Here is a 26,265-nt window from a genome sequence, read left to right as displayed (position 1 = left end):
GGAGCCAGCAGAAGGGCCCTGCTAACCGACCTTAGGATAGCCTTCAGCTACAAGCCAGGCCTCTAACTTGAGGCTATATGGGACTGAGGCTAAAACCTTTCTCTCATTCTGATCCTCAACTTCTCCATCAACAGCCCCCCAAACTCTTTTTCCCACACTCCTTTCCTCAACAGTATTATAAAATAAGGGTATAATAAAATGCCTGATTCCTTATTATTTTCAGTACATGGACACGTTTTTCCTGCATTTATACATTTCTCGAAAGGGATGCATGTTATGTTACAATCAAACTTTGTATTTAGTGTGTATGGGCTTTTCCCTCAAAAATCTGTCATTAAAGTGTGTCTTATAACAAGTTTATCTCAGGAAGTGGATGTGACTCAAGCGACTGGGCTCCCGTCTACCATATGGGAGGTCCAGGGTTCGATTCCTGGGGCCTTGGTGAAGGCAAGTTGGCCCAAGCAGAGAGCTGACGTAGCAAGATGATGCAACAGAAAGAGACAGAGGAGAGACAATAAGAGACAGAGCAGACCAGGGAGCTAAGGTGACGCAAGAGATTGAGCATCTCCCACTCTGGAAGCTCCCAGGGTTGGTTCCTGGTGCTGCCTAAAGAGAAGACAAGCAGACACACAGAAGAATGCATAGCAAATGGACACAGAGCAGAGAACGTGGGGGGGGGGAGGGGCAATAAATAAAGAAATCTTTTTTTAAAAAAAAGTTTATCTCCACCTGGAGAAAGAACAATATGTAGGTGACCGGCACTGGCAAGGCCTGGGGTTGAACAGCACACAGTCCCTGCTCAGAAGGAACTCACAGTGAAGTGTGGGGAGACAGGCAGTTACACCGAGGGGGCTATGTGAAAAATACTCAGGCGATTCAGGGGCACCTAGCAGTGGTTCTTTACTAGGGGAGATTTTTCATCCCCCAGAGGCATTTGACAATGTCTGGAGATACTGTCGGTTGTCACAAATGGCATCTATTGGGTAGAGGCTGAAGCTGCAGCTCAACATCCTACAATGCATTAATTACTATTAAAGAGCAAAGTTTTATCTAGCTCCAAATGTCAGTAGTGCTGTGGTTGAGAAAGCCTGGTCTAAGCTGATACTGAAGTGTGAGTGCAAACTGGTGGTATTAGGAGAGGGGGAAAGAGTGGAGGGGTCATAGGTAACCAGGAAAGAGAGGTATTTAAAGGAGAGTGGGCTATGGTGGAGAATGGTGCCAGGAGGTTAAGAGAAGGAACAGAAGTATCCTTTTATTGGCCCTAAGAAGGTTGTTCCTGACCACGGTGGTTATAATAGCCAGATGTAGAGGATTGAAGGAGAAGTGAGGGTCATGGAAGCTGCTTGTCTGTGTAAAGGAGGAATAATTGGTAATAATGCAGCTATAATTAAGTCTCTGGATGCCTTAGTGCTTTATACTTGTTTTCTAGATAATGCCACCTTGTGAGATAGGGGTTTCCTTGTGTGGGTGAGAAAATAGAGGTTTGGAAAATTTAAATAGTTTGTCTAGGATTCTTACAGGTCATAAATCACGGAGTTGGGATTCAACCTCAGACCTCTGACTCTACCTATACTGTTTCCCCAGGCAAGAAAGATAAGCCAGGGAGATGCGTGGGGTGTGTGCGTGAGTGTGTGCATGTGCGTTTAAGCTGGGAATGTGTTAGCCTACTAGTCAGAGAGAAACTGAAAACGCAGAAGTGGTAACTATCTGGTGGACTCCCTAATGTGGCAGAAGAGGATTGGATCAAGAGCTGGGGAATCAGCCTTGGATGATGGGGTGGGAGCACTTCTGTTTTGTCAGGAGGATAAGAAGGAAAGGATGGCTACTGCATGGATGATGAAAGAAAAGACAGATTAAATGGAAACCTCTTTCTCTTCTCAGTTAGACACAAGGAAGAATGGGAAATGGACTTTATGTAAACATCAGATTATTGGGTAGAATTGAAACTGAATTTGCAGAGACACCAATCTAACGGGAAGCAGAGGAGAGGTAGAAAGAAAACATTCATTTAGATGGATCCAAGGTTGAAATTTTTCCAAATGGTTATGAGGGGACGACAATAGGTTGGATTTAATAGGGTGATTTCAGGAACTTGTTTTCACAGTTTTTCCTCCACTGGCTTAAATTCCTTTCCAGAGGAGAAAGAATGTTCTTTTCTGTTCATAGAAATAGACTTTTTAGGTACCTGAGTGAAGGAACCTGTTGCTTCAGAGTTGATTGTATTGGAAAATAATCAATTAAAAATGATCTTCATGATCTTAAGCTGCGGTTCCTAAAATAACTGAATACGAGATCATCTGAGATAACTACTTAATCATTAAGAAATCCCAAACAGGCTAGAAAAAAGAACGTGAGGGTTGGCCAAAGACTCAACATACTTAGTAACCTGAAGCAATAAAGTTAAATTCATTGATAACCAATACTTTACAAAGTCACTCTGGTTGTTTTACATTGAATGATTGTTTTTAAATATTAAATACTAAAGACTTGTTGAAAATATTTCAAATCATTAAATAGAAAATGAATGTGTTGTTCACCTTATTTTTGAATTTTGATAACTATCTCCTCTTTATCAATCCTTGTTTCTTGGTTTTCTTGTACAGATACATTGGCTAGTATTTCTACAGCAATGTTAAGTAATAGTGATGATCCTCTTCTGGATTTTTACTTGAATTTTTCTCATGTTTTATCAGTAAGCATGATGTCTATTATATTATTATTTTATTAAAACATTTTTTTATCAGATATGGATCTTGAATTTCACTAAATATTGTTCAATCTCTTCTGTATTGATTGAGTTCTTTCTTTTCTCCTTTGACTTTCTAATATGGTGGCATATTAATAGATTTTCTTGTATTGAAACACCTTTACCTTCCTGCAGTGAACCTCACTTGATCACATACACCTGGGTTTTATTTTGAAATTTTGTGCCAATATTTATGTTCCATTAGTCTGATTTTTAAAATTTATTTTTTCGATATAAGCTTTCAGTATCTATGTCACACTGGTTTGGAAATACATTGGTGAAGATCGTATGCTTTAGATTGTGGATCTGTTTAAAAAGCATCTAATTCACCTATTCCTTAAGGCTCTCTTGTGATTGGGTTGGCTGTTTCCTAGTCTCCCATTGGTATGGTTTCTTCTTGGATTAATTTTAGTAATACATTCATGTTTCTAGAAAATTATCCATTACATTTGGGTTTATAAATTATTACCATGAGTTGTACATAGTAATTTTTAAAGTACAATTTATTTTCCTGTATATTTGTAGACATTTTCTGCTTTTATCCTTAATTTTATGTATTTGTGCTCCCCCCCTTTTTTTAAATTAGAAAACTAATAGTTTTAAATTAATTTTATATAGTATTGTATTTTTTTTAAAAACAGGTAGTTTACCGGATCAATTTTGTTTTTGGATTCCTGATTTTCTGTCTTTATCTTAATTAAGTTCTTTCTCCCACTTCTTTTCTCATTTCCTTTTTCTTCTTACTTGAGTTAAATGTTTAATTCATTTAGTGTTATTTCTTATTTTATAATGATGGCGTTTAGAGCAATTAAATTTCCTTTTAATACAGCTTTTTCAAATCCCAAATTTTAATTCAGTGATATCTTTAAAATTACAGCCTGCAGTTGATTCCTTATTTCCAGTTATTCCAGAAATTGCTTAGAATATCTAACATTTTCCCCCCAAATGTCTGCAATTTTTTTTTCATTCCCTGCCTCCCCCCACCAACCAGTTTTCTGCCTTGTAACTAGAAATTATGGCCTGTTATTTTCTGTTTGTAATTTTTTTTTTGTTTGTAATTTATTATCTCTTACATCTGACATGAAAGACATTTTTTAGTAAACTTTACATGGGTACTTATTTGAATACCTTTATAAGTGTCCCATGGTTGTTTGAAATGAAAATGCGTTTTCTATTTCTAGGATATAGGCTTTGAAATGTTTCTTAATGGAATTTTATTAATTATATTAATTTTATTCTTAGTTGTCTTTCTCCATTTAATCTAGTACATACTTATGCCTATTCTCATGGTATCCGTGACTAGTTTTTTTCTTTATCTATTTGGTGCTGTTTGAGACAGTGCCTAAATATTCATGATGTATCTTCATCATGACTTTACTCCTTTTACTTTATTAAGTGTTCATTTTATTCTCTTAAAAGCTTTTTCACCTTGAATTTAACTTTGAATAATATGAATCATGATCCCTGCTTTTTTTCTGCTTGGTATGTACGTGACCATACAATTACTTTCAACATTTTTGTGTCATTTTGCTATATGCGTGTCTCTTGTAGACAAAACCTGGTTGATGGTTTAATCTAGCCTGGGGATATAGAAGTTATCCAATTCATATTTGTGGTGTAGCACATAGACTTCATTCTAATTAATGTTTAAAGTTTTGTATTCTCTTTTATATTTCAGTGTAGTTCCCTTTGTCCTCTATCTTATACTACATGGTCGGTATTTTTTTTTCATTTCTTCCCTCTAGTAATTAAAGCTAAATGGCCTGTTTTTACTTTTATTACTAATTGAATTTTTAACTTTAATTAATGTCCTTACACTTCCATTTGGAGATTTATTAACTTCAGAAATGCAACAGTGTAAGAGTATTTGCCTTTGCCCTATTATGAATAAAGTTGAAAATACTTTGCCCACTTATATTTATCCTCCAACCCCCATCTCTTCATTTCTGTTATTAAGATTGAAGTCTTTATTTCTAGTTCTGTCCAATTTTTATGATTATTATATGGAATATCTTATTGTTGTTACAATTATTACATTTAAGAGATTATAATTTCACTTTGCAATTATAAATTATACTATCTTAGTTCTAGATTTAAACATGTTCAATGCTCTGAGCCTCTGCTTACCTCCAATTTTCCCTGTATTTTAGTTTTTTATTTTGAACCTTCTCTTGATTGGATATGTTATATCATTGAGTAGATTTTGAAGAAGTGCTGGATTTTGACAATGCCAGTTGAAAAATGCCTTTGTTGTTGTTGTTGTTGTTACTTTTAGAAATGTTGAGAACTTAGATAGGGACTGAACTCACCAGTTTTGTTCTCTCTGAAGTCTTTACAGACACTGTTCCACTGTTTTCTATCATTGAATATCACTGAAAAAGTCAAGAGGCTGACCTGGCTCTTTCACCTTTAAATGACTAGTTTTTAAATGTCTGGATGGTTGGTTGTAGAATTCAGTGTTTATTCTTGAAATTCTGTAGCTTCAGCAAGACATTTCAGTTTTGATTATTCTTTATTACTTTTTCTTGGAACATCAGGTATTCCTTTATTTTAATGAAGTTATTTTCCATCACAGGTTTGAATAGTTCTGATTTGCTGTGTTTTGTTTTGCTGTCTACTTCTTGAGACCTTTCTCTGTTTTCAAACCTTCCTATCTGCCATCTTTGCTTGCGTTCTTCTACTTGTCCTTTTCCTCTGCATTGTGCACACTTTTTCTTTTTAAAGATTTATTTTATTTCTTTCTCTCCCCTTTTCCCCATTGTCTGCCCTCTGTGTCCATTTGCTGTGTGTTCTTCTGCGTCTGCTTGCAATGTCAGGTGGCACCAGGAATCTGTCTCTTTTTTTGTTGCATCGTCTTGCTGCATCAGCTCTCTGTGTGTGTGGCACCACTCCTGGACGGGCTGTACTTTTTTCAAGCAGGGCGGGTCTCCTTGCAGGGCGCACTCCTTGCAAATGGGGCTCTCATATGCGGGGGACACCCCTGTGTAGCACGGCACTCCTAGCATGCGGCTGCACTGCGCATGGGCCTGCTTACCACATGGGTCAGGAGGCCCTGGGTATCGAACCCTGGACCCTCCCTATGGTAGGCGGATGCTCTGTCAGTTGAGCCACCCTCCGCTTCACTGTGCACACTTTTTTGAAGACTGTTTTCCATATCATCAACTTTGTTTTTAGTTTGTGGATTTTACCTCTTCTTGTTTTAATATATATCTTAGTTCTGCAGCATTACTAATTTTGTTGTCAAGTTCTTTAACTGCCTGCCAGCTCCCTTTCCTCTCATTCTATTGTCTTATCTTTGATCTCTTCTTTCATAAAATCTTTGTTAATTGTTGTGAATGATTTTCATCTGTGCTCCTCTTCTTTCAGAAAAGATTGTTCATTGGCCATTTCCATGCCCCGTTTCTTTCTGTCACCCTTTCTCTCAATTCATTTTTTTTCTAGTTTACTTCTCCTTGATTGAGACATAACTATCAAGAACCTTCTTTTGGCCCCTAAATCATGAGGATAATCTCTTTGGTTGTTTGTTTGTTTTGTTTTGTTGGGGTACCAGGGGCCAGGGATTGACCTGGGACCTTGTATGTGGGAAGCCAGAGCTCAACCACTGAGCCACATTGGCTTCCCCAGGATAATCTCTTAAACTCTACTCATTATGCCCCACTTAATTCTGCTTGTAGAACCTGAATTTGAATTTTGATGATTTGTCTTTCTTCTACATCTCCAGCACTTCAGCAGCCTAAAAGGGTCTGTGTAGGTTCCTGGGCAGGATCTTAAATCCCTGAACCCTGTGATTATAAGTTTAAATCTGTTATACAATCTGTTGGTTTGGCATGGCCAAGCTTTTTTTTTTCTTAGTTCTGTTTCCCCCTTTTTTTTTCCTTTAGGCAAGCCTTTGTTTGTCCTCTGACACAATTAGCCACCATCTTTTTTGAAGGCCCCTTGGTTAACTGGAAGTACAGATCCTTCTTTCCAGAGTTTTCCTAGCACATCTGTGTTTTCAGATGTTGATTCCTCCTGAGGCCCTGTGCTGTAGCTTTAGTACAATGACCAAACAACCACTCCAAATTTGGAGATGTTTTCAAAAAGATTTTGTTCATTATGAAAGCTTCCTGTCACAGAAGATAGGTGTCTAAATACTTCTAAAATTTTCTAGATAAAATATTCAGATTCTTTACTCTGTAGATTGCCCTGTCCCACTTTAGAAGTATGAAGGGCAGCATACCATGAACCATTCTGATGGTTTAGAGGGAGGTGAGTATCAGTATCAGCACTGTATTTTACACATTCGCTCCTTCAAGGGCAGTAGCTCTGACCTCATTAGTTTCCGATGCTGGGTTCTGCATTTTAGTACTTTCCCATTAATTGCTAAATAAGAAGTTAAATATTTGCAAACGTTCATCCTCTTCTAGGCTCTTTAAAGACTGCAGAGTCTTGTTAAAAGTAGGCTTCCCAGTGCTGTGGAGAACGGGAACTCCCATTTTAGTTGGTGGTCTCAGGGACTGATTCATACAGGAAGGAAAATTTGAGCTAGGTCTTCAACTTGAGCTGGCCTCAGAATACCCCGGAGGACTTGTTAAAACAGTTTGCTGGACTTCACCCCCAGAGTTTCTGAGACCTTAAGTCTTGGGGGGAGAGGGGAACCCAAGAATTTGCATTTCTGACAAGTTCCAGGTTACACTGATGCTCTTGCTGGTCCAGGAACCACACTTTGAGTAGAACCAGTGTCTTAAATGATGGGGACTACATGTACCTTCAAAATGTAGGAAAAAGAATTCTACAGGGAGGAAAAAACAGAACATACATAGCGATCTGAGCATCTTCTTGATTACCTAAGTCAATCTCTTCAGAATGACTTGAATTTAGATGCAGGTGATCCTTTTACAATCAACCCTTTTAGGAGAATATTTTTTAAAAATATAGTTGATTCTTAGCCTTTCTGATACATTTAGCTTTTTTAATATTCAACAACTGTCCAAAAGGAATAAAGATAAATATATTAGTAAATATGGAAAAAATACTCCAAGTTGCAGTTGGTTTCTGAATGTAGTATATAATTTGAAGTGAAATCTGGTATCAAGAATATTCAGGAATTGCTGTTCTGAGCTGCTCACTAGATGTGCCACAAGGAGGCTGGCTTCCTTACCAGGATTTTTGGGACTGACTATGCTTCCCCTTTCAATTTTAAATGAACTGACCCTGATATTTCCAGATACCCCTGGCTCATTCAGCCAGACTCTTTAGCGACTTTGTTGGCAGTGCACATTTTCCATAAGAAACAAGATGATGTTTCTCATGGGGTAGACTTGGCAGGCGTAAAGCTACTACATAACCTTGGTCTGACTCCATGAAGTTGGATTCTGAAGAAAGATAATTCAGTGTTATTGCTCTTGTTCTTCTGTGTGTACCTTTGTCAGCAACTTTCAGTCTTCCAAATGTGTTTCCAAAGTATGAACACACCACTTGCATGCCTAAGAAGTGCTTTGAACAGTCAGACTGAAGACATTGGATTTTGTACCTTTTCAGTTTCTCTCCTGAATGTGAATTCAGGGCAGAGGAGACATTGGGGGTTATTCTGGAATCTGCCCTTCCCAGTAAAGAAAGACTCGTTATTGAAAATATAGAGGGCATGTGTATTAAGTCTGATTAGCTGTTGATGAACAGAATAACATTTTTAGAGTGTTTGTACACCCAAGTTCCCATCTCAAATTATGGAATTCAAAAGCTATTTTTTTCTGGCTTCAAGAATTTGTGTTCCAGAACCTTGAGCAAGTTGGTTTTCCTGAGACCTCAGTTTCACTATCTGAGAAATGATGATGTTGGGCCAAGTTGGCCTTCATGGTCTTTTAGGAGCTCCTCTAATGGACATTTTATGAACCTATATATGACTAATTTTTAGAGTGGATTCTTCGCTTTGATTTAAGGAGGGTACAAGCAATACATTATTTCAATATTTGGAAGAGGAGCTGTTGAGGATTGACTTGTGTATACTATAGAACATGTTCAAGTCTTAATCCACCTTCCTGTGCTTGTGAACCCATTTGTAAGTAGGACCTTTGAAGGTTTATTGTTAGTTAAGGTATGGGCTCATTTGTGAATAGAATCTTCAACAAGCCTGCCTAAATGAGACCACTTTGAATCAGAGATGAGCCTTAATCCGTGTGTCTGGAGTCCTTATAATCAAAGGAGATTCTGATGCAGAGAGTCAGAAGAATCCAGAAGTCAATGGAAATCAGAGCAGCAGACACAAGGAGAGAGGTGGATTTCTATGTGATGGACACATTGACAGAATGCTATGGATTCCGGGAGAAAGCAGATACCTCAGTGTTGTTCTTCCTAGCCTCCAGAGCCATGAGATAATATATATTTCTTTCATTTCTTTTTTAAAGATATATTTATTTATTTATTTATTTATTTATTTATTTATTTATTTATTTCTCTCTCCTCCCACCCCCCGCCCCGCTTGTCTGTTCTCTGTGTCTATTTGCAGCGTCGTCATCTTTGTCCACTTCTGTTGTTGTCAGTGGCTTGGGAATCTGTGTTTCTTTTTGTTGTGTCATCTTGATGTGTCAGCTCTCTGTGTGGGCGGCGCCATTCTTAGGCAGGCTGCACTTCCTTTCGCACTGGCGGCTCTCTTTTCGGGGTGCACTCCTTGCACGTGGGGCTCCCCTACACAGGGGACACCCCTGCGTGGCAGGGCACTCCTTGCACGCATCAGCACTGTGCATGGGCCAGCTCCACATGGGTCAAGGAGGCCCGGGCTTTGAACCGCAGACCTCCAATGTGGTAGACGGACACCCTAACCACTGGGCCAAGTCCGCTTCCCAAGATAATATGTTTTCTGTATTACTCTTAGCAGCCCTGGGAAACTAAGACAAGGGCTAAGGAGAGAAAATTCTGCTCCTACCCAATTCCTTTATGCCTCCCTGTAGTGAAAATGTTTATACTCTTTTGAGCTACAGGGAAAATTGGTCCTCAGTGTCTCCGTAGTGCTTTGCAAATATGAATAACCAAGTTTCTGTGGAGGGAAGACAACCAAGTGGTCTTGAGTGTATTCACGGGTCACTCCAGGCTTCACATCAGTTTAAGAGTAGTTTAGCAGCATTATAAATACATGGGTAGAACAGTGCAGCCAGAGCCACCTCCCCCTTGGATGCTGAGGAGAAAGAGGATGGCCACTTACATCAAGTGGGGACTTAGAATTCCCAGTAGCCAGCTGATTGCTGTGATGTGGCTTCATTAGCTTAGGGGTGGGGATGTCACATAGAACTTAGGTTTTTGTTTTGTTTCGTTCCGTTTTATTCTTTGCTGGTCATGGAAGCTCTCTGAAATTTCTTAGGTTCCTAAATGTTTAGTTTGAGCTGGTGCCACTGGTTAATTTTCTCCTGGAAAGCAGGCTTGTGTACACTCATTCAGGCCACCAACCTCATCAGGGCCAAGCCTGGGCTAGGCCCTGGGGATAGAAGAACAAAAAAGAGACACATTTCTTGCCTTTTGAAGCATGATTTTGAGTAACCTGGGGTACTATACCTTTGAGAGAAGATAATTATATATGTATTAGAGAGGAAAAATATGAATTACAGAAATTTTAAATGGAGGCTGCATGTTAACTAAAGAACATGACTGTTTTGAATGACATTGATTCCTTACCCACAAAGTTTACAGAATCATCACCATCACTCAAGGGCTTGTCACTAAAGAAGGATGGACCAGTCACCACATGCCTTAATCTGAGATTTTCCTTGAAAGTCTTTTGGAAAAAATACCCAAATCAGAAAAATAAAACTAAAAACCTATGATAGTATCTGACATGTAGAGTACTAAGATCATTTAGAACTATGGTATCTAAAATCTTTAAGATTAGAGAAAACTTGCAGACCATCTAGTCCAGAGATTCTGCAGCCAGGACACTCTGAAGGCCCCATAGATAGAGAGTCTGAAAATACTTACAGATCATTCCATGATGGGGTTTGTTAATCTTGGCACTATTGACATTTTCAACCAGATAATTCTTTGGTACAAAATGTCAACAGGGCTGAGACATTTTGGAGGGACTGTCCTTTACATTATATAGTATTTAGCAATATCCCTGGCCTCTCTACTCCCTAGATGCCAGTAAATAGTACACACACACACATACACACATACATACCCCTGCCCCAGTTGTGACGACCAGAAATACCTCTAGATATTGCTAAATATCCCTAGAGGGGATGGAGGGCGGGTTCTAAATTGCCCCCAGTTGGGAACCACTACTTTATGATAGCACAGGGTCAGTAGGGAGAGTCTAACGCTCTTTGGTTGGAATCCTATCATTTCATTGATCCAGTCATTCATTCATGCAACACTTATTTGCCGAGTACCTGCTGTGTGCATTGTTTGTGCTGAACATGCTTAAGTGAGTAAGCTAGACATGGCCTCTTCTCGTAGGGCGCTTACATTGTAGTGGGGGAAGCAGACCACAAACAAACAAATCTCAAGTCAACAATGAAGAAAACAAAGCAGCTTAATGGTAGAGAGAAACTGGGTAGGGGAGTGGGTGGAGGCTTCCATTCATGACATTGGGTGGTATAGTCAGGGAATGCCCCTTGGAGCCTAGAACTTTTGAACTGAGAAGAATGTTAAGGAGCTAGTCACAGGAAAGTTGGTATTTAAATGTCTCAGAATAATATTAAAAAAGTAAGAGATGAATTAAATTGGGGAAAAAATCCTTTAAAATATGAAAAGGAATTCTCTTGTAAAACAGGTACTTTGTACAAAAATGTTGAATGTTGTGGTCATGATCTAATCTCTTCATTCAGCAAATGATCAAAGTAAGGGCTCCAAAAAACCTTGTCCGAGGTGAAGATGCCAAGCAGTGCTGCCAACCTGCTCTCACTTGTTGGTTTTCATGAACTGGGAACAGATTCTTGGAAATTGCTGGATAGGCTTTTCTGTATTTTTGCATTAAACAAACAAACAAACAAACAAAAACCCAAAACAGTCCAAAAGTGAATAAGCTGAAAACCCAAATTTGTTGGGCAAAAGTGGGATTTATCATTAAGGATTTATGAAATGTGGGGCTTGGCCAAGAACCTGAGCACTCTAGTGTTCTCACATGGTGGTAAATTCTCTTCTATCAACAGACAACTCTCTAAGCTTTTTGCTGAGAAATTCTTGGGGCGCAGTCATATTTTAGGAATAAGCTTATTTGCTGAGAAAGATTGAGGATTGCGAGAGAAAAGAAATTCCTTAGCTATCATGTTTTTAAAATTCCTAAATCTTGGGTATCTGCCAGTCCCATATGTAAGCACATACTGTAAGTGTTTCCTACTGTAAGATTTATTAATTTGTTAGTGTGGGGTTATGGAAGTACCAATTGATCTAAATGGCCCAGTTGGTTAATAAGGAGGAGGGATAGCCTTCTGAATGGTTTCTGCCACTGTTGGAAGTGAAGAGGGGAAGAAAAATCATCTCTTAGGGTCAGAAGACTTAAAAGTGTTCATGATACACACAGACCTAGCCATGGTCCACCCTTCCAGAAAGCATCCTACTTAGGGCTTCCATCCTGGCTTGGTAGTTAAATCAGAACCATGGATTTGACAGACAGACAACCTAGGTGCCAGACTCGAGTTATCTGTTTCCTCAGAATGGACTTAAAGGGTTATTATCCTGCTTTCTTTAGACTCTGGTACGCCATAAGACAGGCAGATTCCAGATAGGTCTCATCTAAAGGAAATGACTTGCCTGAATTTTCTGAGCAAACCACAAGAGAATAAGCAAATGTTAGAGTGATTAGACTGGGTTATGGCCTTTTCCCCAAAAGAAAGAAGTTCTTCTGTCAGAATGTTCTTGTATCCTCCACGAGGTGAGAGCTGTACCTTTTTTTTTCCTTCTTTGAATGGTAGTCTAAAGCAACATACTTGTTGAAATGGCTTCTGAATTCGTTCACTGAAATCATGGAATTTAGACTTTGCATGGTTGGCTAGATCTAATGCCAGGAACAGTTATATGGTCATGAAGACATGTGTAAGGTCTAAGGTCAGTCTGGCAAGCCCCTGGGAAAATACTAAATGTGCATTTTGGTCTTTCATGATGTGGAAGGTGACTTTTACGGCAGCTTCTGCTTACTCCACGTCTTAATCAGTTCTGTAATGAAGACTCAGCAGCATATCTGCAACTTCCCTTTAATTTTACAATTTTTATAATGAGGTTCTTGTAGTGTGAAAAGTGTCTGTAGAAACCCAGCCAGCATTCTGAAGAGTCTTTAAAGGAACACCATGATTTTCCATCTCGGCCTTGGGTGAGGTTCTGTTCTGGAGGAAGGAAGTAAATTTTGTCTTGTTCCAAATGCTAAGGCAAGAGTGGCTTCAAAGTTTCCAAGGAACTTTCTGATGAACCCATGACATTTCAGACAATTCCTCTGTACTTCTCACTTTGAATTTATTCATGCAACACCAAGAATGGTTTTCCATCATTTGAAAGAACATGAGCTGGGATCACATTTATCATGGTTGCGATTTGAGAATTCTAGTGTGGGGAGGCATCTTCATTTGGTTTTGTTTTCTTTCTAAGCCACATCTCAAGGAGAATATTCTCAGGACACTTCTCAGAATTGGAGTTATCTAGGGAACTGCAGGTTCCCCTTTATAGACAATGAGGTCTAAAGCTACTGAGATACCACCCTGCTTCCTCCCTTTCTTTTCTTGTCCCTTCTCTCCTCCTTTATCTCCTTGTTCAAATCACACGCTTCCTTTTCTAAGGACAGGAGAGCTGGCAGACTGCCTATTGGCCTGTTGGCCTCAATTAACCTTATATCATTGCAAAGGAATGCATGAATTCTCCAGAAGGTATGTACTATCTCTTTTTGTATTAGACACTCACTACCTTCTTTCATAACAGGTCACTCAGCCAGAATTGCTTCTTCTTTACGTGTCCGACATTTTCTAGTCACTTGGTCTATTTCCTCCCTAGATGCTCATCTCATTTTAATGATGATCCCAGAGATATCTGTCATTAAGTATTACTCCAACATACTCTAATACTGGGCAACCTTAAGTAGAAGAGCAAATCTAAAATAAGAGACAACTTATAACATTGCCTGCTTCAGCCTTTCTGCTTATGTACAGAGTCCCACACATGGGCCAGGCTGACCAAATACAATCGAGGCAACGTGCATTAAAGGGACTGAAGGTCACCTGGTGTTTCCTTGCTCTTATTTTAAATTCGGACCCATATTGGGGGTTACATGTGTGATTGCAAATTAATCCTTTCTCTTCTGAAAATTTGGTTTTGAAGAACAGCTGTGCCTCCCTTCTGAATTCCTTAATTATTTATCCTCCCTGATATGTTAAACCTTTCATTAGTGTGGTAAAGTGCCAAGAATACACAGCACTGCTTAGATCATGTAGCAAATAGTATCAACATTTGATAGGACATTTGAAGACACCACATGGTGAGCCAGGATCTATAGCCATACCAAATGCTGTAGGATCAATGGAGGTAGCTTGTTGCCAGAGGTTCTTTATTGGTTTATTTTGCTGGTTTGTTGTTTTGTTTTGTTTTTTTAAAAAAAACAGGGACCTGGAAACAGTACGTATGTCCCTAGCAGAGCTCCTATTAAAATTGGAGTGCATATGCCCATATCTAAGTCCAAATTAAATCAAGAAAATTAATTACTTTATATATTTTTTGATTGGACATTCTGTATTTACATTTGTAGGTTTGATTCCATAATGACTGTTCTTGAAGGAGATTCCATCCAGTACTCTTTGAAAAGATTCTTTGAAGGATTTTGAAATTATTAGAGCTTCCACTTTGGCCGTGATAAAAGCAAATGATTAATAGTGAAATACAACATCCCTTTATTGCTCTAGTAGCAACCCTAAATTCACAAGTGCATTAGTTGGTGATTTTTTTTTTCTTTCATTTTTCATCCTCAGAATATAAATTCTTATGTATCCACCTTCCCACCCAGTGGTCCTGGGACTTTATCATTAGAAATATCAATCTCCAAACAGACCCCACAGCACTCTGACCTAATCATATCAACAGTTTCTGCTCTCTAAATGCATTTTTAAATGGCCTCTAGGTTCCTGATTATTCTGTTTTTCTAGTTCAAATATTCCAAAGTTTCTGCATTCCATTACCTGCCCTTGGAGAATTGGTTTTTCCATTCATAAGAAAGGAAAATAAGAAAACACACACAAGGGTACTAACTAAAACTTTCTGTTGGAATTATGATTCAGCAGGACAGTGAAGTTCAATGTCTGATAAATGAAGCTAGGTTTCTGGAGTGGACAGAAGAAAAGCACCTTAGGTGTTTCTGGTTCTGGTTCTCAGAGACTTTAAAGGTTATAATTAGTTGCTGCTGAATCACGTGGTTGTGGTGCTTCACAGCTTTATTTCTGGTCTGCAGTCTTTCAGTAAGAGGAAAGGTTAGACCCAGGCAGGGCCTGTGTGTTTTAATTTGGACACTTACTGGATACAGTTGGGATTTTGATTTGAGGACCACGTTTATGGTCCCAGGCCAGTGTTGATGGTGACAGGGTTTTGAGAATGCCATGAAACTTCAAGGATGCCTCCCCTCTCCAGTTCCATCTGAGCAGTGAGTTGGAAGGACACACGAGGAAGCTGTTATTTCCTTTCACCTTCACAGGTGGAAAACCAAGGCACAATGGATGCCTGAAATTCTGAGCCCAGCAACTGACGTTAGAAATTCAAATTGGTGTACTTGAGATTGAGAAAGAGCAGTCTGTGTCCATAATTTCCTTTTCCCCATTCCCTTGTGTGTATTACAAATCTTTATTAGCATCTCGGGACCTTCTTGAAATAGGTTTTCAAGGGTTTGTCAAACACTGACCAATTGGATTTTGAGCTTCCTGTCAAAGCCCCACATTTTGAAATTCCCAAATTATCAGCATAAACTGAATGAATCAACAAGTGATAATAAGCAATAGTAAGTGTAACAAATAATTCAAATGGTCTGGGGGTTTCATGTTGGGAGGACTAGTCACATTAGGTGGTGGGTTGTTTGTTCCAGAATTAATCTGCATCCACTTAGCGGCATCATCATGGGTGGTGTTCGGAGTTTCAGCATCCAGTGTTGGACCTAGAGGAGTCTGGAAATACTGCCTATTGGGGGTATGGGGATGAGGGCTCCTGTTTGATTTGTAGATTCATCTCATTGCCTTTTGAAACAACATTGCTTTTTAGTTCACTCAGAAGCTTCCTCTTCTGCTTTTGGTTCTGCTGATTTCGTAAGGAAAAAATACTGCTAATCTCATTCTCACAGTATTTTTAAATGCAAGTAAGTAGATAGGAGATCAAGGCTTTTAACTTTCAATCATCGTTTTGTTGCAGATCCACGTCTAGTTTAGCCTCTTTGAGTTGCTGCCTTTCTGGGTTGATGAGCAGTCAAATCTGCAGAGCTGAGTCCTCGTCAGTTTTTCTCGTAGTTGGTTTCTCTGAGGATTACCATCTGCTGCGAAAACACACTCTTTGTTGATGGATGGGTCATCGTCGGGTCCACTTCTCTTTGTTTCTGTCTTTCCATGCTCGCTGCTTCCCTCCCACTCTTACTTCTTCCCCGGGTGTGCATCCACAGTCTCATAAATATGTCAAGTTTCTGTTTCTTTGATTATTTAAGCCGTGCTGGTAATTTCTGTTTTCTTCTTCTGTCAGTGTCTTCAGGAGAAAGGTGTACACAAAGGCAAAAGGACTTTCAAAGTAGGCTACATCCTCATTTCAGTACTTGGAGAAAACATCAAATTGGAGGCCAGTTAGCTGTACCTGACGCTCGTTCTCTCGGCAGCCTGGAGATTAACCTCTTCTAAGGCTCTGAGCTATTTTTTGAGGTAGAGCCTGCGACAACATGAAAGCTAGAACCCATTAGAAATCACTTTCATCATCTCTTCTTTTTCCAAATCAGTGGGTTTTTTTTTTTTTTCTGATCTCCTAACCCTTTAATCTCCTTTGTAGCAGAACAAGGAGACTGTTGGTTTGTGTTTGCATCCAGTGAAGTTAGCATCCTTGATAATCGTTTCAGAAGATGTCGAGATATTAGAGAACTGAGTAGAGAGATGAATTTCATCTCTGGTGTATGACTTAATTCCGAAGGTGCCCTGCTTTCCTTGTGCAGAACCGTAGTAATTTTTGTTGATGTTGTGCAAACCAGGCTCAAAGTTTCCAAAAGACACCCAGCAGAAAGCCTTTTGTTGCTTTATTTCTAAAGGCTTGAAGTTTTGAAGGGAAGAGATTTTGTTTTCCTCTCGGCTGCACAATGGAGCTTTCAGAGAACTTCTTTTAAAAGGAATAGCTACAGCCTTTGTGTTGAAGGGTGTGTCTGTTGGCAGGGTCTGCTGATGCAGACAGACTGGCTGGTGATTAACAAAGGTCATTAGACTTTGGAATCTGGCAAGCAGAGTCAGATGGTCTGTCTCATGTGTGTGGAAGGACGACTCCCAAGAAGTCAAGGCATTCTGGAGGTCCCCCCACCCCACCCCCAAACCCTGCTGTAGAACAAGGTCTGGTCCAGGGTCGTCTTGCTCTACCCAGTGCTCTGCTGGGACTAACGAGCAAGCCTATCAATCATGGAATAAAGGAACCTTCAGAGATCTTGGTGAATGACATTTGAGGAGGAGAAAGGTGCTGCTTTTCGGAAAGAAATGAAAACAGCGAATTCTTTGTTGGGAAGAGAAGAGCTTCGGAGGAGCCCAGTCTGCTCTTCTTGCATTCATTTCTGACTGTCAGCCTAGCAGAAGCCAAGAGAAGCCATGTTGTGCAGAGAGGAGAAGCTCTGAGCTAAAATGGCTGCTCCTAAAGCTCAGAGGACTAGGGCAGCTTAGTGAGTCTTAGAGCTTCGGTGACGCAGAAGCTCCTATCTCTTGAAAGTGTGATAAACACATTCAGCAGAGCTGTGGCTTGTTTGGCTGAGATGAAAGGACTAAGCTTGGGGGATGGGGCGTGCAACACTGGATGATCTGCTTTTTTTCTGTGAAGTGTTCTAAATGCGGGAGTTGTCTGCACCATGGAAAAATTTGTTTTCAGGTCTAATGGACTGTGCGAAAGGAGAAGTGGGGTGGGGCCTCGGTGACTGCTGTAATTTGATCCAGAGCTGATAGCAACCTCTTCCACACAATTTGGGTTGGTGCTTAGACATAAAAGCTTGTGTATCTGGAATATTGAGACTTAGTTAGCTGAAGAGACTCTGGTGCCCAGTTCAATGTTTATTGAAAAAGGATAAATTGCCGTGTGAAAGAAGAGTAAGGTAAATATCTGTGCCTCACTCTGCAAGCTCAGCCTGTCCAGAGCTGAACTTGCCAGAAGTTATTTTAGCAGGCTCTCAGGAGGAGCACGCTTTCATCGAAAATCCTCATGCAGTGGCTACTTTCACTACATTGACATACAACTGTTGGACTTTGCGCCTCCTGCAGAAATCATTTATCGCTTACAATAGAAGGATAGAAAGCTGCATCATGAAATGGATTTGGCTACAACTAGCTCTTGGACATATGGTTCTAGATTACAATGACTCAGGAGAGTGTGTGGTGAGCTTAATGAAGGAACTCCCTCATCAAGCTAATGACTGGGTATCTCTACTTCCTATATATTAAGATAGGAAGAACTACACCTTTTGAATACATTTTTACCTTCTTAATGGTGGGACTTTTCCAACCGAGCTTTCTATATACTTCAGTCACAGAGTAAATGGCAGGATGAAGGTATGTAGTTGGGCAAGTTTTGCTTTATTCTGCACCAGGTTTACAGCTTTTTGGGTCCAGATATGCACTGTACTTTTGCAAAGGAGAGAAGTGGGCAAAGGTGAAGTCCTGACTAAGAAGCTCCTCTTCGGAACTGTGACTTTCTATTGCCTTCATGTAAATTCAAGGCACCTAAGTGCCACTTTGAACTAGAAACTGGACTGTTACCTAAAGCCGGTTTTTTGAGACTCTCATGAGAAATATTTTGTGACCTAATTAGAATGGAGAAGTTGTTAGGTTATAATTGGTAGGTTAGTAAAAGAGCATATAACCATTTAGATTTAGCTCATGAGGAAAAGAACACTAAATTGTTTGGGGAAGGGAGGAAAGAGCTGTACCCCGATACCAGTTAAGATATTAAAATGATAAAAACTATAAATCTCTTTCCCGATAGTCAATACAGTTTGACCATTTGGTGATAAGACAACAGTGTGATGTTAAAACATCTAATGAAGATTAAATTTTGTCTTCTCTTCTGTGTGGACGTCTTCTGAGAACATTCTAGTTCAGAATGAGTCTAAAGGCAGAGGCAAGGCGATATTAACTGAGAAATCAGAATCCTGTTGAGAAATTCAGAAACTATTAAAACTTTTGAAGAATTTCCTTAATTTGAAGGTATATTTATCAAGCCAGAGAAAGTTTACCTGTCTTTTTCTTTGAAGTTAGTGAAGTCAAGGCCACCGTTCCTATTAGGCCTGATTGTCCTCTTTGGCCAGTGTTCCGAGAGTCATTTCTTTCAGCAGGTTCTCCCTTCAGGGACTGGCGGCCCCTCAGCTGGTGTGTGCTTCGCGCTGTCTTTAAGATGTTTTGTTCTGCGTCCTGCCACAGGTTCCTAATGTGAGAGGGTAGACCCGACCATGGAGGTGCTTCAGTGTGATGGCTGTGACTTCCGAGCCCCATCCTATGAAGATCTCAAGGCACACATTCAGGATGTCCACACGGCATTTCTGCAGCCAACTGATGTCGCCGAGGACAATGTTAATGAGCCACGATCCGGGTCCATGAACGCCGGTAATCAGACAGAGGTGGAGTTTTCTTCCATAAAGGATGAGTTTGTGATCGCGGAGGATCTGTCAGGTAAATCTATACACCTAGCCCATCTGATCTATTTTCCAGGCTCTCCTTTATTTTCAGCCGGTAGCTGTGGTTCTTGACCTGCCTGGTTTTTACTCTGAGTTTCGTGCCCTTTGTGAGCCATTTGTGTGGTTTGGGCAACGTGTCTTCCTTCTTAAATACCTTCAGCTGTTGTCCTCTCAGCTTCCTCATGTCTCCTCATTTCCGTTGCATTTTGAGAACAGGGTAGTACCTTGAGAAGTTCTAGAACTTTAATATTTTTGTAGCTACCTGGAACATTTTTGGAAATAAGGAGAGCATTATATCTAAAGCTCTATGCTGCTTTCTTATTGGTGAGAAGGGGCAATATAGGTATGTTCATTAATGTTTTGTGAATACTGTTCAGGACCTCATCTTGAGATGTTAGGCATTCTGAATGTGATATTTATTATTGAAGAATAATTGAAATGGAACCGATCTGCATGCCAGAATTTCTTACTTCTCTTTTGCTTTCCTTTTCTCCTCCTATTTGCCTTATGCTTTTTCTCTAGGTCAAAATGCAACTGCATTGGGGACCGGAAGTTACTATGGCCACAGTCCAGGATATTACGGTCAGCATATTGCCCCTAATCCCAAACCAACAAACAAGTTTTTCCAATGCAAGTTCTGCGTACGCTACTTCAGGTCAAAAAACCTCCTCATAGAACACACTAGGAAGGTTCATGGAGCTCAAGTCGAAGGGGGTTCGGCGGGACCCCCTGTTCCAGGATCCTTAAATTATAATATCATGATGCACGAGGGATTCGGAAAGGTCTTTTCCTGCCAGTTTTGCACATACAAGTCACCGAGGAGGGCAAGAATAATTAAACATCAGAAGATGTACCACAAAAACAATCTGAAGGAGACCGCTGCTCTTCCCCCCACCCCTGCACCAATGCCAGACCCCGTGGTTCCTCCCATGTCCCTGCAGGACCCCTGCAAGGAGCTGCCGGCGGAGGTCGTAGAGCGCAGTATCTTGGAGTCCATGGTCAAGCCTTTGACCAAGTCTCGAGGCAACTTTTGCTGTGAATGGTGCAGCTATCAGACACCCCGCCGAGAACGCTGGTGTGACCACATGATGAAGAAACACCGCAGCATGGTCAAGATCCTTTCCAGCCTCCGACAGCAACAAGAAGGGACTAACCTGCCAGAAGCGCAGCCCAAAAGTGCCCCCAGCCCCACTCCCAACTCCACCTATCTGTCCATGAATGCTGCAAGCCGGGAGGTGCCCAACGCTAACGTCTCCAACTTCAGGGGCTCCATCGGCAACTCCATCATGAGACCCAATTCTTCGTCAGCTTCCAAGTTTTCTCCCATGTCTTACCCTCAGATGAAGCCGAAGTCACCTCACAATTCTGGCCTCGTGAACTTGGCAGAGAGATCCCGTTATGGAATGGCTGACATGACGAATTCTTCCGCTGACCTGGAAACGAACAGCATGCTAAACGATTCTAGTTCGGATGAAGAGTTAAATGAAATCGACAGTGAGAACGGTTTAAATTCTCTGGATCACCAGACGTCAGGCATGTCGGCAGAGCAGCTGATGGGCTCAGATGGCAACAAGTTACTGGAGACCAAGGGGATACCGTTTAGAAGATTCATGAACAGGTTCCAGTGCCCCTTTTGCCCTTTCCTCACCATGCATCGACGTAGCATCTCCCGTCACATTGAAAACATCCACTTATCTGGAAAGACAGCGGTCTACAAATGTGACGAATGTCCATTTACTTGCAAGAGCTCTTTAAAACTTGGGGCTCACAAACAGTGTCACACGGGTACAACATCAGATTGGGATGCTGTGAATTCCCAGAGTGAAAGCATTCCTTCCTCGCTGAATGAAGGCGTAGTGTCTTTCGACAGCTTGAGCATCAATGGCAGGAAGTCGGGGGTCTTGTTGGAGGCCTTGCCGCAGCAGCAGCCGCCGCAACCACCGCCACCCCCGCCACCCCAGCTGCAGCCACAGCCACCGCCGCCACAGCTACAGCCACCCCATCAGGTGCCACCCCAGCCGCAGCCCCCGCCGCCACCCACCCAGCAGCCACCGCCACCCACGCAAGCTCCGCCCCTGCACCCTTACAAATGCACCATGTGTAATTACTCCACCACGACTCTGAAAGGGCTAAGGGTCCATCAGCAGCACAAACACTCGTTTTGCGACAACTTGCCAAAATTCGAGGGACAGCCCTCAAGCCTGCCGTTGGAAAGCGAGACCGACAGCCACCCCTCTTCCAGCAACACTGTGAAGAAAAGTCAGACCTCAATTCTTGGCTTGTCCTCCAAGAACAATTTTGTAGCCAAGGCCTCTAGGAAGCTCGCTAACGACTTTCCTCTCGATTTGTCACCCGTGAAGAAGAGAACCAGAATTGACGAGATAGCAAGCAACCTGCAGAGCAAAATCAACCAAACCAAACAGCAGGAAGATGCGGTGATCAACGTCGAGGACGACGAGGAGGAAGAGGAAGACAACGAAGTGGAGATAGAGGTCGAATTGGACCGGGAAGAAGAGCCCCCGGAACCCATCATGGAGGTGCCCACGTCCTTCGCCGCCCAACAGATCTGGGCGAGAGACGCCGGCGAGCCCCAGAAGGAGCCCAGCTTCCGAAACGTCGCCCACGATTATAACGCCACCAACGGGGCTGAGATCGAGCTCACGCTGTCTGAGGACGAGGAGGACTATTACGGCTCATCCACAAATATGAAAGATCACCAGGTTTCCAATACGGCTCTGCTGAACACCCAGCCTCCTCTCTACGGAACCGAGCACAACAACGACGGCGCAGACTTTAGCGACTCTGGAAGGCTTTACTATTGCAAGCACTGTGACTTTAACAACAAATCCGCCCGGAGCGTCAGCACCCACTACCAGCGAATGCACCCGTACATCAAATTCAGCTTCAGGTACATCTTGGACCCCAACGACCACAGCGCAGTGTACAGGTGCCTGGAGTGCTACATCGACTACACCAACTTCGAAGACCTCCAGCAGCATTACGGCGAGCACCACCCCGAAGCCATGAACGTCCTCAACTTTGACCACTCGGACCTGATCTACCGGTGTCGGTTTTGTTCGTACACGAGCCCAAACGTGAGAAGCCTGATGCCGCATTACCAAAGAATGCACCCCACGGTGAAGATTAACAACGCCATGATATTTTCCAGCTACGTCGTGGAGCAGCAGGAAGGGCTGAACACCGAATCCCAGACCCTGCGGGAGATCCTGAACTCCGCGCCCAAGAGCATGGCGACATCCACTCCCGTGGCTCGTGGCGGTGGGATGCCAGCCGCCTTTAATAAAAGCACTCCTTCGAAGACGTTTTCTCCAGAATGTGAAAATCAGAAAGACCCTTCGGTCAGCACCGTTGTCGTGTACGACTGTGACGTTTGCTCGTTCGCGAGCCCCAACATGCATTCTGTCTTGGTCCATTATCAGAAGAAACACCCCGAAGAAAAGGCTTCCTACTTTAGGATCCAGAAAACCATGAGAATGGTGTCTGTGGACAGGGGCTCTGCCCTTTCTCAGTTATCATTTGAGGTGGGTGCTCCAATGTCTCCCAAAATATCCAACATGGGTTCCCCACCCCCCCCACAACCCCCGCCACCAGACCTCAGTACTGAGCTTTACTACTGCAAACACTGTTCCTACAGCAATCGGTCAGTTGTGGGGGTACTTGTCCACTACCAGAAAAGACACCCAGAGATAAAGGTTACTGCCAAATATATCAGACAGGCTCCTCCCACGGCCGCCATCATGAGAGGGGCCGAGGGGCCCCAAGGCTCCCCGCGGCCACCCGCCCCCATGCAACAGCTGAACCGAAGCAGCTCTGAGAGAGATGCGCCTCCTGTGGAGAACGAGATGTTCTTCTGCCAGCACTGTGATTACGGGAACCGGACGGTCAAAGGCGTCCTCATCCATTATCAGAAGAAGCACCGGGACTTCAAGGCCAACGCGGATGTGATCCGGCAGCACACAGCCACCATCCGGAGCCTCTGCGATCGCAACCAGAAGAAGGCCGCGAGCTGCGTGCTCGTCCCCCCCGTCCGCCGTGGAGCGGGACAAGGCGAAGCTCCGCGCACTGAAGTGCAGGCAGTGCTCCTATACCTCCCCCTACTTTTATGCACTGAGGAAGCACATCAAGAAAGACCACCCTGCCCTGAAGGCCACAGTCACGTCCATCATGCGGTGGGCGTTTCTGGACGGTTCGATAGAAGCGGGCTACCACTGCGAGTGGTGCATCTACTCGCATACGGAGCCCAACGGTTTGCTGCTCCACTACCAGAGGCGGCATCCCGAGCATTACGTTGACTATACCTACATGGCCACCAAACTCTGGGCTGGGCCGGACCCCTCCCCTCCCTCCCTCGCGATGCCAGCTGAAGCCAAAACCTACCGGTGCAGGGACTGTGTCTTCGAAGCCTCTTCCATCTGGGACATCACCAATCACTACCAAGCATTCCATCCCTGGGCCATGAACGGCGACGAGTCAGTGCTGCTGGACATCATCAAGGAGAAAGATGGCATTGAGAAGCCCATCCTCCCGTCCGAAGAGTTGCTGGGCCCCCTGAATTGTGAAAACCAGCTGCCTGCCCCGCTCACGGAGCAGGAGACCGAGTGCCCAGACGACGGCCGGCTGTCCCCGGAGAAGACCATCCAGCTGACTTCGGCCAACCCCGCCATCTCCTCCACCCCGTACCAGTGCACCGTGTGCCAGTCCGAGTACAACAACCTGCACGGCCTGCTCACACACTATGGGAAGAAGCACCCCGGCATGAAAGTGAAGGCCGCCGACTTCGCCCAGGACATCGACATCAACCCGGGGGCCGTTTACAAGTGCCGGCACTGCCCGTACATCAACACCCGCATCCACGGCGTCCTGACCCACTACCAGAAGCGACACCCGTCCGTCAAGGTGACCGCCGAGGACTTTGTGCACGACGTGGAGCAGTCTGCCGACATGTCCCAGAACGACGTGGAGGAGACGAGCAGGATTTTCAAGCAAGGGTACGGAGCCTACCGGTGCAAGCTGTGTCCGTACACGCACGGCACACTGGAGAAACTCAAAATCCACTACGAGAAGTATCACAATCAGCCGGAATTTGATGTCTTTTCCCAGTCGCCCCCGAAGCTGCCGGTCTCCCTCGATCCCGAGCTGACCACTGAAGTGAGCCCCTCCCAGGTCTCGGTGACCGAGGAGGACGTGGGAGAGGAGCCTGTGTCCACGTCTCACTTCTCCGCCTCGCACCTGGTCTCCCACACTGTGTTCCGCTGCCAGCTCTGCAAGTACTTCTGCTCCACGAGGAAGGGGATTGCCAGGCACTACCGCATCAAGCACAACAACGTCCGCGCCCAGCCGGAGGGCAAGAACAACCTCTTCAAGTGTGCCCTGTGCGCCTACACCAACCCCATCCGCAAGGGGCTGGCGGCCCACTACCAGAAGCGCCACGACATCGACGCCTACTACACGCACTGCCTGGCCGCCTCCAGGACCATCAGCGACAAGCCCAACAAGGTGATCATCCCGTCCCCGCCCAAGGACGACTCCCCCCAGCTCAGCGAGGAGCTCCGGCGGGCCGTGGAGAAGAAGAAGTGCTCCCTGTGCTCCTTCCAGTCCTTCAGCAAGAAGGGCATCGTGTCCCACTACATGAAGCGCCACCCGGGGGTGTTCCCCAAGAAGCAGCACGCCAGCAAGTTGGGGGGCTACTTCACCGCTGTGTACGCTGACGAGCACGAGAGGCCGGCGCTGGTGGAAGAGGAGGAGAGGGGCAGCTTTGAGAAAGCTGAGCTGGACGGCGAGGCGCAGGAGATGGAGTGGCTGCCGTTCCGCTGCATCAAGTGCTTCCGGCTCTCCTTCAGCACGGCCGAGCTTCTGTGCATGCATTACACGGACCACCACAGCCGGGACCTCAAGAGGGACTTCGTCATCCTGGGCGCCGGCCCCCGCCTGCAGAGCTCCACCTACCAGTGCAAGCACTGCGATAGCAAACTGCAAAGCACGGCAGAGCTGACCTCACACTTGAACATTCACAATGAGGAATTCCAGAAGCGTGCCAAACGTCAGGAGAGGAGGAAACAGCTTTTGAGCAAGCAGAAATATGCAGATGGTGCTTTTGCAGATTTCAAACAAGAGAGGGTAAGGATATGTTTTGATTTCCCTTCCCCCAGGAGGCCTCTCATCACTGGTGCCCACATGCACTTCTTCGTTGCCAGCCAAGCTGCTGCAGGCTTCCTAGTGACTTAGCTTGCCAGAGCGCTCAATAAGTCAATTAAACATTTCGAGCTTGATTATCTCCCGTTCTGTGCTCTCCCCTCTCCACGGTCCCGTTCCCCTTTCTCCCGCCCTCGGACTCCTCCCAGGGCTCCCCAGGGGAGGTTTGGGGTGGTTTCAGCGTATTTCTTGCTGCCAAGCGGCCTTATGTGAAGGCTGGTTGTATGGCAACACATGCATTCTTGCATAAGGCAGTGGGGGTGGGTGTGGGAGGGGGGTCTCTGGGTATCATTAGCCCTCCGCAGCCATGCCTCGGTCTTCAGGGTTTGCTACTTGAACCTAACATCTTAAGCAGGAGATTTTTCCCCCTTTTTCCCAAGAAGTTCGTTAATGGCGTGGCTATGCGACCTCACTTCTGCATAGTCGAAATGGGTTTGAAAACCGATAACTCGGTGGCAGTGAAGATGAGGCTTCCACACAGACATCGTCT

At 43.6% G+C, this 26,265-nt stretch overlaps 1 protein-coding gene across 1 annotated transcript in view; it reads left to right on the top strand.

Moving 5' to 3' along the window:
* The window catches only part of ZNF462 (zinc finger protein 462), a 130,878-nt gene that overhangs the window by 34,214 nt on the left and 70,399 nt on the right, over nt 1-26,265 (top strand). The window contains 3 exon segments of the mRNA XM_071217080.1: nt 19,309-19,557; nt 20,085-23,602; nt 23,604-25,700. Of these exon segments, the coding sequence (XP_071073181.1) occupies nt 19,338-19,557; nt 20,085-23,602; nt 23,604-25,700 (5,835 nt within the window). The 5' untranslated portion in view covers nt 19,309-19,337.

This window comes from Dasypus novemcinctus, chromosome 8, assembly GCF_030445035.2.
Source record: "Dasypus novemcinctus isolate mDasNov1 chromosome 8, mDasNov1.1.hap2, whole genome shotgun sequence".
Taxonomy (NCBI): domain Eukaryota; kingdom Metazoa; phylum Chordata; class Mammalia; order Cingulata; family Dasypodidae; genus Dasypus; species Dasypus novemcinctus.
This window is presented reverse-complemented; position numbering and strand designations above follow the sequence as displayed.